The sequence below is a fragment of the Vigna unguiculata genome, chromosome 9 (assembly GCF_037176805.1).
Source record: "Vigna unguiculata cultivar grain cowpea cultivar isolate G323 ecotype 2 chromosome 9, ASM3717680v1, whole genome shotgun sequence".
In the NCBI taxonomy this organism is placed as follows: domain Eukaryota; kingdom Viridiplantae; phylum Streptophyta; class Magnoliopsida; order Fabales; family Fabaceae; genus Vigna; species Vigna unguiculata.
In genome coordinates, this window is record NC_140800.1 from 420848 (window position 1) to 435905 (window position 15058).

General features: G+C 36.3%; 3 protein-coding genes across 3 annotated transcripts; 1 reads left to right on the forward strand and 2 right to left on the reverse strand.

The window, feature by feature from the left end:
• Positions 1 to 699: 699 nt before the first annotated feature.
• On the forward strand, positions 700 to 6391 carry LIF2 (RNA-binding (RRM/RBD/RNP motifs) family protein). The gene is made up of 9 exons (XM_028047226.2): positions 700 to 890; positions 2105 to 2542; positions 2646 to 2762; positions 2872 to 3012; positions 3102 to 3278; positions 4771 to 4975; positions 5186 to 5364; positions 5474 to 5559; positions 5895 to 6391. The coding sequence occupies exons 2-9, from the start codon at positions 2141 to 2143 to the stop codon at positions 6061 to 6063; spliced, it is 1476 nt and encodes a 491-aa protein (XP_027903027.1). The 5' UTR covers positions 700 to 890; positions 2105 to 2140; the 3' UTR covers positions 6064 to 6391.
• A 1266-nt stretch (positions 6392 to 7657) lies between these two features.
• Positions 7658 to 8241, reverse strand: LOC114162742 (death domain associated protein). Its single transcript, XM_028046706.2, has one exon. The coding sequence runs from the start codon at positions 8152 to 8154 to the stop codon at positions 7735 to 7737; it is 420 nt and encodes a 139-aa protein (XP_027902507.1). The 5' UTR covers positions 8155 to 8241; the 3' UTR covers positions 7658 to 7734.
• A 3171-nt stretch (positions 8242 to 11412) lies between these two features.
• LOC114163972 (3-ketoacyl-CoA synthase 1-like) lies at positions 11413 to 13361 on the reverse strand. The gene has a single exon (XM_028048391.2). It carries the CDS (start codon positions 13054 to 13056, stop codon positions 11485 to 11487), a length of 1572 nt encoding a protein of 523 aa, XP_027904192.2. The 5' UTR covers positions 13057 to 13361; the 3' UTR covers positions 11413 to 11484.
• Positions 13362 to 15058: the final 1697 nt, after the last annotated feature.

Below are 15058 nucleotides of genomic sequence, written 5' to 3' on the forward strand. Positions count from 1 at the left end.
AACTATTTTTACATATTTTGTATAAAATTATTATAATAGTTAATTTTTTCACATTTTCTTCTTTTTTTTCTATTTATTTAACTTTTTTTAATAAATATAAATTTATTTTGTATATTAAGTTACTAATATTACAATATCTTTATCTACTTATATAATATTATATACATTTAAAAAATACACCACATACACGGTAACGCACGCTAGTCTATAACTAAATATAAAGATGATTCTTTTTTTTTGTCTATTTTTTTTCCACTTTTATTTTTCAAGTTATTGTTTTATTTAAATTTAACTAATTTTTTAAATTTAATTTTTTTTTAAATTTAACTACTTTTTAAATTAAATAAATAAAAATATATACAAAATAAATAAAAATAATTTACAAAATAAATAAAAATTATCTATAATTATAATATAAAAAATTATTTATATTTATTTTATAATTTTAATTTCATTATTTTTTATTATAAAGAAAAATGAACATACATAAGTGCATTGGTATAATAATAATACGTCTAATATAATAAAATAAAAATAATAATAAGTAATATTACCAGTACTATATATATATAATAAGGAAATTTAAATTTAAGGTAAGATATATTAAAAGGTGATTATTGAGTAATAGGACACGTGGGAATTGGTAATTAGTGGAGAGGGGGGTGCAAATGAATAAAGTGAGAACGACCATTTGATATCATTGTCTATTTGGGGCATCTGAAAAGAGAGGGTTTGGCAGATAAACACATACACACATCTCAGTCTTTGTCTCTCTCTCTCTCTTTCTCTGTGTGTACAGGAAGAAGGGTGAGAACGAAACGAAGAAGAAGAATCACAGAACCGAAACCCACTCAGAAGCTAATCCGAAAACCCTTCATTTAATAGCACTGGTACGCTATCCAAAATCTCTCCTTTTTCCATTTCCATCATAAATATGCCTCTTTTTCTTCGCCCCACCTCTTCTTTCGATCCAATTCTAACCCTTCCCATATCGCCATTTTCGGCCCCTAATCTACCAACAAACCATCTTTCTCTTTGGTATGTCACATTTCTCTGCTCTGTACTCCTCTTATCTCCTCTCCTACTCACATCGGAGGTTTAACCCTAACCTAACCTTGCAGGGTTTTCTATATCACCCAGATTTACGTGTCTGCTTCTTTGTCTTGTTTAATGTTAATAGCCGATTCAATTTCTTGTCATTCTTGTTTCCCAGCATTGGACAAACAAGATTTTGTCTGCATACAGATTTCTATTAAAATATTTGAATTTCCCCGATTGCCCATTCTCATAGTGTAGAACTAGAACTGAAATAGGTCAATAACCAACAATTAGGCCTCAATTTTCTCCCAATTAGGAGGGAAAGTCCTCAATACTCACATTTGATAGTGTCATTGATTTACAAATATCCACATATCCTCCTCGATTGTGTGAATGATCTTGCTGCCAGTGGGAACCTATGTCATTCAGATCCCCAAGGACCAGGTCTACTATGTCCATTCCCATATCCACATCTACGCATGCAGGAAAACTTGATGTTGACTCTTATTGTTAATTGCAATCACCAGTGAGTAGGAGGGCTAAGACGGAGGTTCCCAGTGCTGAGAAGATAAACATGGATGAGAGAGAGAGTTTCTACATCTTGCTTATAAATCAGAGAGAACATGAATGAGCCCGAATTTGCAAAAGTTTTCCGGAATTATTGAGTAATTTTATTTTATTTCTTGTAATGCCTCAAATTGGAGGAAATAGGGTTTTAGAGGGTTTTAAAAACTCTCCAAACCCTTTTCTTTCCCCCATTTTAAAAAGCACCCAACCAATATAAACCTTCCTCAAATGCCTTCCCTTCCCTCCCAAATTTTGTTCTCAAACACGACCCTTAGGTTAGGATCTCAATTTAGTTGCCCACTGGCCAAATGAAAGCAATTTAGGGATGTTGCTGGTGATTTATGTGGTTCTGTCTGGCATTATGCCTCTGTCACCACCGCTCTAACATTCCTAGAAAAAAATTTCCACATTGAAAAAAAAAAAAACAATTACCTAAAGCTGGTGTCCTGTAAATCCTAAAGTTCTGTACAGATTTTGTGATTAATGTGTAAACCTGCAGGTATTCAGCTGTTCATGACAAAAGGCTGAACCAATCATGTCAGAAGGTGCAGAAATTGACGAGCGAGTGGACCTTGATGAGGAAAATTTCATGGAAGAGATCGATGATGATGTTGAAGAACAAATAGATGACGATGGAGTTGATGGAGGTGAAGATGAAAATGCTGAAGGTAGTGTTGAGGAACATGAATATGAGGACTCAACAGCTGAGGTTGGTGGGAAGGATCAATTACCTGAAGCAGAAAAAAGTGACATTGCCACTGAATTTGGTGATGATGATCAAAAACCGTCATTCATTGATGAAGATGAGAAAGAGAAGCATGACGAACTTCTTGCCCTTCCACCTCACGGTTCCGAAGTCTTTATTGGTGGACTTCCCCGGGATGTATGTGAAGATGATTTAAGGGATTTGTGCGAGCCGATGGGTGACATTCTTGAGGTGAGCCTTGATAAATTTATGTAATGATACTATAAACTTTCCTTTCTGCAGATGGGAAAATTTGGGATTATTAGTAAGATTTTTATTTGTTGTTTCTTTTCAGGTGCGATTAATGAAAGACAGGGACACTGGTGAGAACAAGGGTTATGCCTTTGTTGCTTTTAAAACAAAAGAGGTAGCACAAAAGGCAATCGAGGAGATACATAGCAGGGAATTTAAGGTATTACGGTGCTCCATAAAAGTCTCGTTGTCTATCTTTTGTTTTCAAGACATATTTCAATTAAGAATCCAATGTTGGTGAATGGTTTTAAAAATTGTCTTGATTTCAGGGTAAAACTTTGAGATGTTCACTTTCTGAAACCAAACACAGATTATTCATTGGTAATGTTCCAAAAACTTGGACGGAAGATGACTTTAGGAAAGTCATTGAAGGAGTTGGTCCTGGAGTTGAAAACATCGAGCTCATAAAGGTTCAGTCTCCCGTGGCTGTGCTACTAGCTTACATTAAACTTTTTGTCAGGGCTAATATTTTATTCCCTCTCCATTTTGTTTTTATCAGGACCCTCAAAATCCAAGTAGGAATCGTGGATTTGCTTTTGTTTTGTATTACAATAATGCATGTGCTGATTATTCACGGCAAAAGATGTCAAATGCAAGCTTTAAGCTGGATGGCAATACCCCCACTGTCACATGGGCAGATCCAAAGAACTCTCCTGATCATTCGGCTTCTTCACAGGTAATTTTCACAATTATGGTGGAATGGAAATGAGAAGTTTCTTATAGCTTTCTCTATCATTGCATCGAGGGTTTGATTGGATTGGACATGTATCCCTTCTTCCCTTCTCTTGCTATCTTTTCCTCCTTTTCCTTCTCACACTGAAGAACTCAATCCTATGGGTATTTTCAAGTTTCTTTATGCATTTAACATGGATCTCAGCATATAGGAAGACCTATTCGCTGTTGGAGAAATATATTGTGATTTAGGTTCAGTGATTTTCCGAGCATGCATTTTTTAACTGTTAATTTGAGCAAGTTGTATCATTTCCTCAAAAAGGAGAAAAAAAAAGTAAAGTGAAAAACTGGCTCTAATAACATTCTTTTTTGGTTATAAAAAGTTGATGGGGAGATTAGTTTACTTTACTTTGGGGTCAGGGCTTATCACAATTTAGAAGTCTCGCTGAGTAGGGACAGTTACAGCAGTTGATTTGTCGGAGAGAATAAGTTAAATATATGGAGGTAGTAAGGATCGGGAGGGTCATTCAGGAATATGAATTTGGAGAGAATTTCAGAAGTGTTCAGTTGTAAGAAAGGGGCAGTCCCTTGTGAAGGGAAACACTTAGCATAGAATAGTTCTTCTGTCAATTTCATTCAACTGATATAGATCATCTTAACTTTTACTCATTTCTTCAGATATTCCTATTCGATATATTTTCCATGCGTGACTGTCAGAATCTTCAAATTCATCTGCGTATTTTATATGGTGTTGGTTTGAAACTGCTTTAGGTGTTCAATTTTGACTTCAGCTTATGCTTTTTCTTATTAAAGTCTCTGTCTCAGTTTGGAATTTAGATTATTGTTCCCGCAATATGGTGGCCCAAAGAGTTCCAATATGCTTTAATAAGTACTGTAGTGGTGTAAGAGTAAGATTAAGTTTACCTATACACTTGTTGAAGACTTCTGATTTATGCTTCTTGGACATTGCTGTTTCTTATTCTCATGGCTTGTATTATAAATCCCTAGGTTGTAATGTCTATTGTTCAGGTTGGTAGGAGCTATTACCACATGTTTAGTTGGTTAGTTTGGTTGTTAGTTAAGTACTGGCAATTATGAAGCTAGTTTTCTGGCATATATAAGCTCATCCTTGTTTCTGTAAGCAAAACATTTACACTTTCGATCACTTTGGGTTTCTTCTCATATCCCTTCTATCTCAAATTTTTCTGCTCCTTGCCATGTGCCTCGATCTTTCCTTGACGTGAAATCTACAGATATCAGAAACATTTAAGTGTCTTTACTTTCTAGACTCTGGATCATTGTTTTGGTAAAATTAATGACTGACACTTAGAGAAAGATGGTTTTGTTTAAAAAAGGGACTGATGTTGATCATCGAAAGCATCATAAATGTTGATATGCGGTGTTTATATTGATGTGTTTTTTAGGGTTTGCGCCTACAGGGAACATTAGTTAATTAGAGTTTTGCTTTCGAACCTTTTTTGTTTTGGCATTTTCAGGTTAAAGCTCTGTACGTCAAGAACATACCAGAGAATGTTACCACTGAACAACTGAAGGAACTATTCCGTCGCCATGGAGAAGTAACAAAAGTGGTCATGCCACCTGGCAAAGCTGGAGGAAAACGCGATTTTGGCTTCATTCATTATGCAGAGAGATCAAGTGCATTGAAAGCTGTAAAAGATACTGAGAAATATGAAATTGATGGTATATGTTTTATACTATTGTAATAAGCCAAATTTGTCCCTTCATGTTTGTCTAATTATATTTTCCTTTAATTGAATTTCTATACAAAAAAAGAGATTTAGGAGTATCTCACTTATCTATGCATAAAAATCATTAACAAGTGTCAGCTATCACTTGTCAGTAAAAGAAGTACTTTGAATATACTCGGTGTTTAATGGATTTGAACTGCAGGCCAAGTTCTTGAAGTTGTTCTTGCCAAGCCTCAAGCTGATAAAAAACCCGATGGAGGGTACGGCTACAATCCTGGGCTGCATCCAAACCATCTTCCTCATCCTGCGTATGGTAACTTTTCTGGAAATCCTTATGGCTCTTTAGGGGCTGGATATGGTGTTGGTGGTGGTTATCAACAGGTATTTACTGAGTTACAATGTATATGTATATCTGATGTCTTTGTTTCGTGTTTTATCCTTTGTTCTAATCCGCTTGGATCTCTGTGGGTTCTTATGCATGTGTGAGCAGCCAATGATATATGGTAGGGGTCCAATGCCAGCAGGGATGCAAATGGTTCCAATGGTATTACCTGACGGTCGAATTGGCTATGTCCTGTAAGTTTCTGCAAATTCATTTTCATGGTTTCGTTTCATTATATTTGATATTACTAGTGTGGTAACCCATGTAAGATTGATATGAAAATATTATCAATATACGCAAGTGTCAATTTAATTTAAAATTGCATTGGCAATTATGCAAAATGGTAATTCTAAATTATTGGTATTGTATAAAAATTATATTAATGTATCATCATTACTATAAAATGTTCTCAGAATTTTACCGTTAATTTTATATTGTATGTTATGGAGTAATGTTTATTTAGTTAATATTGAACTGAATTGTGAAAATTGGTAAAATAAGTGATGTTGATAATGGTAATATGGTGCAGTCAACAACCTGGTGTACAAGCGCCACCTAGCCGGCCTCGCAGAAGTGATCGGAGTAATGGTCCAAGTGGGCAGGGAGGGCGAGGAGGAGGTGGTGGTGGTGGCGGCGGCGGCAGTGGTGGTAGTGGCAATGATGAAGGGAATCGTAGTAGAAGGTATCGACCCTATTAGGGATATAAAAGAGACAGATTAATGCGATTCTGTCTGTTGCCCCCTAACTGTCTTTTGGTGGTGAGGGGACTTTGGGAAGCAGGGACTTGTAATTCATTTGCTATACATTTTGACACAATCCCTATCCCATGAAAGGGGAAAAAGAAGAAAAAATATGAAGAGAAAGTTAGGATTAGGACCAGTGATATTCTATTTAACTTTTTTAATGATGGTGCCTACTGCTGTTAGATGAGTCACAGCGGAGTAATTGTCATATTTTCTGCTTGTAATGCTTGGAATTTTTTATTGACAGCCAGTAGAAAATTGTGTTAATTTGGCTTCAGAAAAACTTTACCTGTTTTCTCGCATTTTTTCATATAACCCAAACAGTCCTTATCTGTTAGTGGCAGTTTTCATAAATGGAGTAGTACTTTTAGCAGTGTTAATCAATGCTAACTCGCTACAGCGCTGCCATTTATGAAATGCATTCGATCAAATTCAAACCATGTAAAAATCAACCAATAAAATAAATCCAACTAATTCAAGGAGAAGCATATACGAGAAAATTGGACCACTCAAGAACTACGCGTTTGGCTTGTTTTCACGTATGTGCATTGATGTCTGCAGAATTTAAAGTAATTTCTTATATCTTAGCATTGCCCTTTTAATTGTTTTGGTGAAGGGCTAAATCTGCGACAACATCTGAGATCGTTGATCCCCAGAAATGAAAAAACATCATCGATGCATGCTTTTGGTTTTACTTCTGTGCATTATTTCATTTTGTTGATTAGGGAGAGAATATCTCAATCTTAAGAGGCATATTACTTCTGAACTCATCAAATGGAGGATTTAAAAAGGAGTCAATTTCAGTAGTTTACGGTAAACTGATCAAAAGACTTTTTTAGAAATATAGTATACAACTTTACAACTATCAGAGAGGTTATTGTTTTACAGATGAAGTTTGTTACAAGCAATCTTTCTTTCCTCTCCTTATATAGACATATATATATATACAAGTTATTGTAATGGTAACCCAATAAGCATTCTACAGTACAATACAATCTGTCCATAAGATTTGAAAACGAAATGAAGTTTCCATTCCCCAAAACGCTCATATCTTGCGGAAAAAGTTAACCAGTCAACTCAAAAATAAAAAAAATTGGCTTCGTACCCCACCAGAACAATGCCATTTAATGGAGTTTCATCTTTTTCTCTTAATTACAATTTAGAACACAGGAAGTCAAGAATATAATTGAAAAATGGTTCAGTGCTGCATGAACACAAAACAGTTTTTCATATATGTATTAAAGGATCATACTTATAATATCATTAAGTAATACTGTTGAGCATCAAACATTCATTACAAGAAAACTTTTCAAGATTATTAACCCAACTTCTTTGCAAGTGGAAAAAAGCCAGGCAAGCATGAAAAATCAAATCTTTAGCTTCTCAGTGTGCAATTTAAATATGCCCTTATCTTTAAAATTAAAAATTCCAGAATAATATTCTTCCAAGTTGCTAATTCATAGCTACTCCATCCGTTTAGTATAATACTGAAAACCAAAGTTCCACTCTTCAAGCAAAAGCACGCACATGACCCAAAATTAAGCAACCATTTAAAAGCAAACTACGTTAAATTATTATCAGAGGAAGAAAAAAAATATATCTTGTATGTAAATAATAACAGAGAAATCAAATTGTATCAGAAAGCTCACGAAGACGTTTATCCAAGTCCTCCAATTTAGCAGCCCAATTTGCATTTATGGAGAGTGGACGAACGTTGGTGTAATCCACAGCAGATTGTTCGGTGAGAGTGGCCACAGAGGATTCGTCCCTCCGATACTCTTTCTTGTTCTTCCTGTTCTTCTTCTTCCGAGCACTCGCTCTCTGCAGTGCCCAAAGTACATCTGACCCACTCATCTTTCCTTGTTCTTCTGTTAGTTTCGTTATTGGAGTCGAATCGGAACGGATAACGCCCAGAAGGGTGTGCCCCAATTTCCCACCTTTTTGGTTGGCGGTGGCGGAGACGCCGTGGCTCCGCCACGAGGTGGCGGAGATGGAGGGAACAAGAACCCTCTCAAAGGGAGTGGCGTGGTTTGGGCAAAACCACATCTTTTTTTCTCTCTTCTCTTTTACTCACACACACTTCTTTGTTTCGAATTATATTATTTTATAAAAATAAAGTTTGCAAATAAAAACTATTTTAATGTTGCTTTCTTTTGAAGTGAACTTCATTGACATTTATAGTCACAGGATCTTAACGAAACAAGTGTCCAAAGATTTGAATATTAGACATGTTGATGATGTTACATAGAGTTTTGGAAAGATAAAAATTCATAAACATAAAAAATCATTGTTAAATTTTAAAAATTAAAACATAAACAATAAATAAAATCTCCATTTTATATTTGAAAAAATTACGATAAAATTTTGAATCCATATGTGTCTCTTTTTTTGGTCAGAGAGACCTTTCAATTACTTTCATGCTCTTTGTGGTCTATAGAATGCCAATTGTCCTTATTTCTTTAGTTCATAACATGAATCTGTGTTTTTTATTTTGTTCTTATTGATGTTAGTTCATAACATTTTAGTCTATATTTGAAAATATTTATTTTATATCCATAGGGATTTTTAACTTGCTTTAGTTCTTAAATTTTTAATCTGACTTTATTTTATATCCATAGGGATTTTTAACTTGCTTTGTTTTTAAATTTTTATTGATGTTTTATATAATTTAAGATTATTATGTTTAAATTATAGTTTTTAATCTTAACATTTTTCAAATCCATTCATGTGCAAGATTGATTAAAGGAATTAACATCAATAGGTTGATGTATTGGAGTATATGATTAGGTACGATGATGGTATATATGGGTTTCTATAAGAAATCTTTCTCTTTGTTTATCTTACTTTTATACTTCTATCATTTGAGGTTGGTTTTGAAACGAAAGATTTTAGTTTTAGAAAGAAGGGTTTAAATAAAACTAATAAAATATATTATAAAAACGTATAGTATATAGGTCTATTAAACATCGATAGAGATCATTTGATAACTTTGAAAAATAATTTCATCATATTTTGACAAATACTTGAGTGACGATTAAGAACAAATAACTAAAATTGTATACACTAATAAATAATTTATTTTATATCGATTTAACTCAACTTAGGTTCTATAGGTTCTATGAAGTTTTCTTTTATTAATTGTAAAAAAATTTAGTAAACAAAACTTATTTATAAGTATTTTTATTGTCACTTTTAACTTACAAATAAAGTTATATGTTACTATCGGTTATATGTTATGATCTCCTGAGATTAACCATGAGTAAACAATGTTATTTCTAATTTAGTGCACAAAGTTACTTATGACTATAAAATAAAAGCTATTTAGAAGAATCCAAAGAACTACACTTTTATTTATCTAGTAGATGAATTATTTTTACAAGCACTCAAAAAAGAATTTCTTTTGAATTTAGTGTTTACATTAATACTAACTTGTTTATACATATTATTATTTGCTCACACTTTCATTAAGTTTTTTGAGTGGAAAAATTTTCTTTACATGTATAAAAAGTTGAGTCGATCAGACAGAAGATTGATGTGACTCAGTTCGGATCGAAGGTTGAGTCGAGCATGTCTGACTTGAAGAACTAGTTGAAGGTCGAGCAGAACTAATCAAGACTAAAGGTCGAGCTGAGATGGCACGATCGAAGGTCAAGTTGTGTTGGTCGGGTCGAAAGTTGAATCGAGCTTGATAGGGCTGAAAGTTGAGTCGACTCGGACCGAAGGTCGAGTTGGATCGGTCTTGACCAAATGTCGAATCGAGTTCGTTGAAGGTTGAGATGAGATGGATATGAACCGAGTCGGTGCGTGTTGAAGGTTGAGCCTAGTCTTCAGTGTTGCAGGTTAAGCTGAGATTTGGGTCAAAGGTTGAGTCGAGTCAGCCTAGGCCAAAGTTTGAGTCGAATTGGATTGGACCGAAGGTCTAGACGAGATGGTTTTGAGCTAAGTCGGCCTTGGCCGAAGTTCGAGTCTAGTTGGTCTGAGATGAAGGTTGAGTTGAGTTTGTTTAGAAATAAGGTTTAAACTAATCTATCTTAGTTAAAGGTTGAGTCGAGTCAACTCAGGCAGAGTCAGTTGAAATCGAATTGATTCAAATTGTGCCAAGGTCGAACTGACCTACGTCAAAGCAGTTGAGGTCAAGCTAAGTTAAAAGGTAGAGTTGTGTTCACCGTAAAATATAAATTAAATTATTTTATCTAAACAAAAAATTAAAATATAAGATATTTCAATTTCTTTATCCAAATTACTTATTTAAAAGATGAAGAAAATTTAATTATAAATAATTCAATTAGTATGCATTTTAATTTCTTAAAATTGTTGAAATTCATTCTCCAAACACAAGGTAATGATTTTGAGATTGGTTTAACATCTTTATTAAATTTTTTTTTATTTATGCTATTGGTCGATGATCATATAAAAGTAAAAAAAGTCCTCGAAATTACGAGCTATTTTTAAAATTTTTCGTACTCAAATATTTTGGCACATTAAAAGTTTTAAAAGTACCATCATTATTACCAATTTATTACTATGTTGTTGGTCTGGAAGAAAGTAAGTTGTAAGGTCCGACATAACTTGAATATCCAATGTGATATACTTTTGTGCCTAGTGCTGATTTACCCTTTTTTTTGTTATATTTCCACTAAATTAAAAAACTTATAAAGAAAAAAACATTCAAATTAAAATAACACGTATCACATTTGATACAATGATGACCAAATTAGTTTGATTACTTTTAAATCACATTTACAAACTAGTTTCAGAACCCTAAAAATTTGAGTTAGAATTTTTAAAAAAGGAATAAATTAGCCATTTTATTTAGTGTACCCTAGTTGCTGATTGCGTCTACGTATGGAAATATTGATCAATGCAAACGCATTTGGATTTGCAGAAAGAATGTGAAACTGTTAGGCACCATTTTTGTTAAGAATTTGTAATCAATGATGACGCAACACAAATCAGGATGGCCATTAATCCCATAACTATTATCCAACTTATTGATATAATTTTTTAAATTACGAGACAAAATATAAAAGAGAAATACCAATTACACGAATTTATATGTATGTATGTATGTATCATTTACTTTCCACGCGATTCCGTCAAATTTTCCTCCATTTCTTTCTCTTTGATTTATCATTTGACCAGTCATACAAAATGGCACGCTTTTTGGTCTGGAATTCCCACAATGTTGTTTTGTACGATGTGGTAGTGCAGTGTGTACAAATACGTATTTTTGGGAATGTTCCATATTTAAAGTTGCAGAAAGAAAAGATGAAGCTAATGAAGAAATTGAAGGCAAGGGGAGTGTATAGTAATATTATTGTAATTATAGTTGATTAAGCAATTAATTACGATTGTGTTGATGGATAGAGATATTAATTAAGAAGTGGAGGAAAGATTAACGGGATAATTGTGGACGGAATCGTCCCAGGGGTTGCCACGCCATTCCGTTAAGTTGGGCATGTCACGCATGGCCTTCCAGACGGCGCTGTTGCACTTGAAACCCGACCCGAATGCGATCTGCCAGACCCGGTCCCCCTTGGCGACCCGACCCTTGGCCTCGGTGTAGGCCAGCTCGTACCAGAGGGAGCTGCTGGAGGTGTTGCCGAAGCGGTGGAGCGTCATTCTGGAGGGCTCCATGTGCCACTCGCTCAGCTGGAGATTCTTCTGCAACTCGTCCAACACCGCTCTTCCGCCGGCGTGGATGCAGAAGTGCTCGAAGGCCAGCTTGAAGTCTGGAATGTACGGCTTCACCCCCGACATCTTCAACACCTTCCTCCGAACCAGTGACAGGAAAAACATCAACTGCTCCGAGTAAGGCAGAACCATCGGACCCAACGTTGTTATGTTTGTCTTCAGAGCATCCCCTGCAACAGCCATTAGCTCCCGCGCCAAACACACCCCTATTTTTCCGGTATCGTCCTCTTTCTGATACACGCAGTTGTAGTGCTTGTCGTCGGCGCCCTTGTGGGTTCTCACGGTGTGGAGCAGCTGGTACTTAGATCGCGACCGATCGGAAAGCTTGTTGGAGAGGAGGACGGCGGCGCCGCCCATTCGGAAAATGCAGTTGCAGAGGAGCATGGAGCGGTCGTTGCCGAAGTACCAATTGAGGGTTATGTTCTCCATGCTGAGCACCAGGGCGTAGGAGTTGGGGTTGGCTTTCAGAAGGTCTTTGGCCAGGTCAACGGAGATGAGTCCCGCACTGCATCCCATGCCGCCAAGGTTGTAGCTTTTGATGTTGCTCCGCAGCTTGTAGTGGTTCACAATCATGGCGGAGAGAGAAGGGGTGGGGTTGAACAAACTGCAATTCACCACCAGAATGTCAATGTCCTTCGGCTCCACGCCGGTTTTCGCGAAAAGCGCGTCCAACGCGCCGAACATCACCGCTTCCGCCTCCAAGCGCGCCTCGCTCATGCAGAGATTTGGCGGCCGGGAAGTGATTCCTCTGGGGAGGTAAGTCTCGTCGCCGAGACCCGCTCTTGTCGAAATCTTCCTCTGGAATTGAAGAGACTCTTCCTCGAAACCCCCACTCTCTTCGGTCATCTTCAGGAAGGACTCCACCGAGATTTTCCGCTCCTTCTCCGGCTTGTAGCACGCGAAGTCCACCAGATACACCGCGCCCGAGCGCTTCCAGCGGCGGAGAGCGGCGAGGGAAAGGAGCGCAGCGGAAGCCACCGCCACGGTCTCGGCGTCGAGCTGGTGGGAGCAGAGCCTGGAGAGTTTGAGACCGGTGAGGGAGAAGCAGAGAGGAAGGGTGACGGCCAACATCACAATGCTGGCTGCGTTGCATGAGTAACCGTATCCCAATCCCAACTTCACGTACTTTAACTTCACCGACTGAAGGAAGTCCGGGAGGCGGCGGCGGATTCTGATGACGGCGGAAGATGAGTCCTTGAAGTCCATCTCCGCCGTCAATCTCTCCCTGTCCATGTCTATGCTATCGCCACCCATAGTCTCTATATTGTGTGTTTTGTTTGGGAGATTTTGATGTGGAAGTGGTGGGTTTTGGTTGGCTTATAAAGCAGAGACTAGAGGGGTGTGGCTTTAGGAGGAAGCTGAACCATTATTGCACTTTGGGGAAAAAAACAAAAACAAAATCCTGAAACAGTCATCAAAAAACATTGTAAGCCAATGTAATAATAGTAGCTACCAAGCCTTCATTCTCATCACTTGGTAATTAATCTTGTGCGAGGTAGTTCTGAAAAGGGTTAGATATATCGCTCAACAACTTTCTCAAACCAAACTCTCATTTAAAACCAATATATCGTGTGTTTCTCATCTTAACTTGAACCTGGGTTTTGCTAATAAATATTTCTAGCGTAATTTGACTTTGTGAGATATTCTCTAAACAAACGGGGCTGTCATCACGTGTGTGTCTGTTCTTCCCTTTTTTTCCATTTGTTTTTTATACAATAAAACCTTTGGCGTATGCATGTGAAACAAATTTCGGGGTCTCAACACGCAAATGTGTAACAAAACAAAACAAGACCGAAAAGAAAGAAAAATGAAATTGGTCTCTATTTTGGGTGCAGATATTGTTGTTTTGGACAGACAGTTCAGGAGACGGTGAAATTTGGAAGATTGATGGAAGGCCGGTAGTCGTTGGTGGCTGGTCATCATGGAACAATTAATGGTTTTGTTTTGTGCTATCTTGTCAAAACCTCAACCCCATCTTAAAACCATGATTTGCTATTATCTACTCATCCATATTCAATTTGTTTCTGGGTCTTTCTCAGTTAAGTGCAGTGTTTTTTTGTACAGTCTCCAAATAGATTAATAGAAATTTCATTGTTGTGCACGTTTTTTTTCTTCTAAAATACTATGATTCAATCGTGCATCCTACCACAAACAAACAACAAAGTTGGAGAAAGTTGGGGGAACAGTGGTAGAAATCGAAAGTAGCTGATCTAAAATGATTCAAACTATTGAGCCAAAGCCAGAAGTGGGAGTTATGAGTTTGGTGATGGACGGTGGATTTCGGAAACTGTTTCACTTTTTAAGGTAAAGTTGTGTTGAAATGAGGCATTATCTTGTATCTAAGTTGGTGGAGAAGTGGTTTACGCCAACAAAGAAAAATTGAAATGACATAATCAACCCATAACTGTGAAATTTTGGGATACATTAGTCGAAGATAACAGTGCATTCGTATAGTACAGTGTAGTTCGTTATTTTCTATGTTGCTGGTTCTATTCAGTTTAATTTTACCTTTTTTATTTGTATGTTGTGTGGTTGAAATTTCTGACACACCATGAATGTCTTTTCGTAAATAATTGGCCCCAACATTATGGCTACGAATCGTTTAGTGGTCATACTGAAGATCCATTTGTTTTTGCACTTAGTGTTTCATACATTCAGATTCTTATCCATTGGAAAACTATGACCCTGATAACTAAACGTGGATTACATGCTACAGCCATACATATATGGTGCATGTAGTTCACCGACCTTGTTCAACTCTTTTATTTGTTTGACCACAAAGCACATACTTTGAAGTTGCTGGTCAACTGATTTTAAAATAGGTGAACTTGCGATCACAAATGTAATAAATTTTGACCCAATGGTTCACAAGGGTTAGGCTATCTTCAATCTCAGAGTTTGAAATCTTATTTTAATTTATCACATTATGTTTATATTTCCTTATAATTTTTAATTCAACATAAAAAAGTTTATAATTTGATGACTCTATGATTTGTGCATGGACGAAAACAAGTCATACTTGAAAGTGGTGGATTAGTTGGAGGAGTATGACCCCGTTCAATAGTGCAACTTGATAATGGTCCCAATAACATAAATGCAATACTACAAAAAACCATATAAGTTTTTTTACTCAGTTAGCAAGTGAGATTAGAACTTCTGGGTCATAATGTCCATTGCTTCTTCATCCATGAATCACATTCTTCCAACTATAAACCAATTCAATGAATGTCTTTGAAAATAATGGCGATCGTAATCA

Bases quoted from the DNA above. Each gene is read 5' to 3' on its own strand.
- LOC114162742 (XM_028046706.2), bottom strand. From the start codon at position 8,154: ATGTGGTTTTGCCCAAACCACGCCACTCCCTTTGAGAGGGTTCTTGTT.
- LIF2 (XM_028047226.2), top strand. From the start codon at position 2,141: ATGTCAGAAGGTGCAGAAATTGACGAGCGAGTGGACCTTGATGAGGAA. The intron at 3,013-3,101 runs GTTCAGTCTCCC...TGTTTTTATCAG, and splicing joins AAAACATCGAGCTCATAAAG to GACCCTCAAAATCCAAGTAG. The intron at 5,560-5,894 runs GTAAGTTTCTGC...AATATGGTGCAG, and splicing joins GGTCGAATTGGCTATGTCCT to TCAACAACCTGGTGTACAAG.
- LOC114163972 (XM_028048391.2), bottom strand. From the start codon at position 13,056: ATGGGTGGCGATAGCATAGACATGGACAGGGAGAGATTGACGGCGGAG.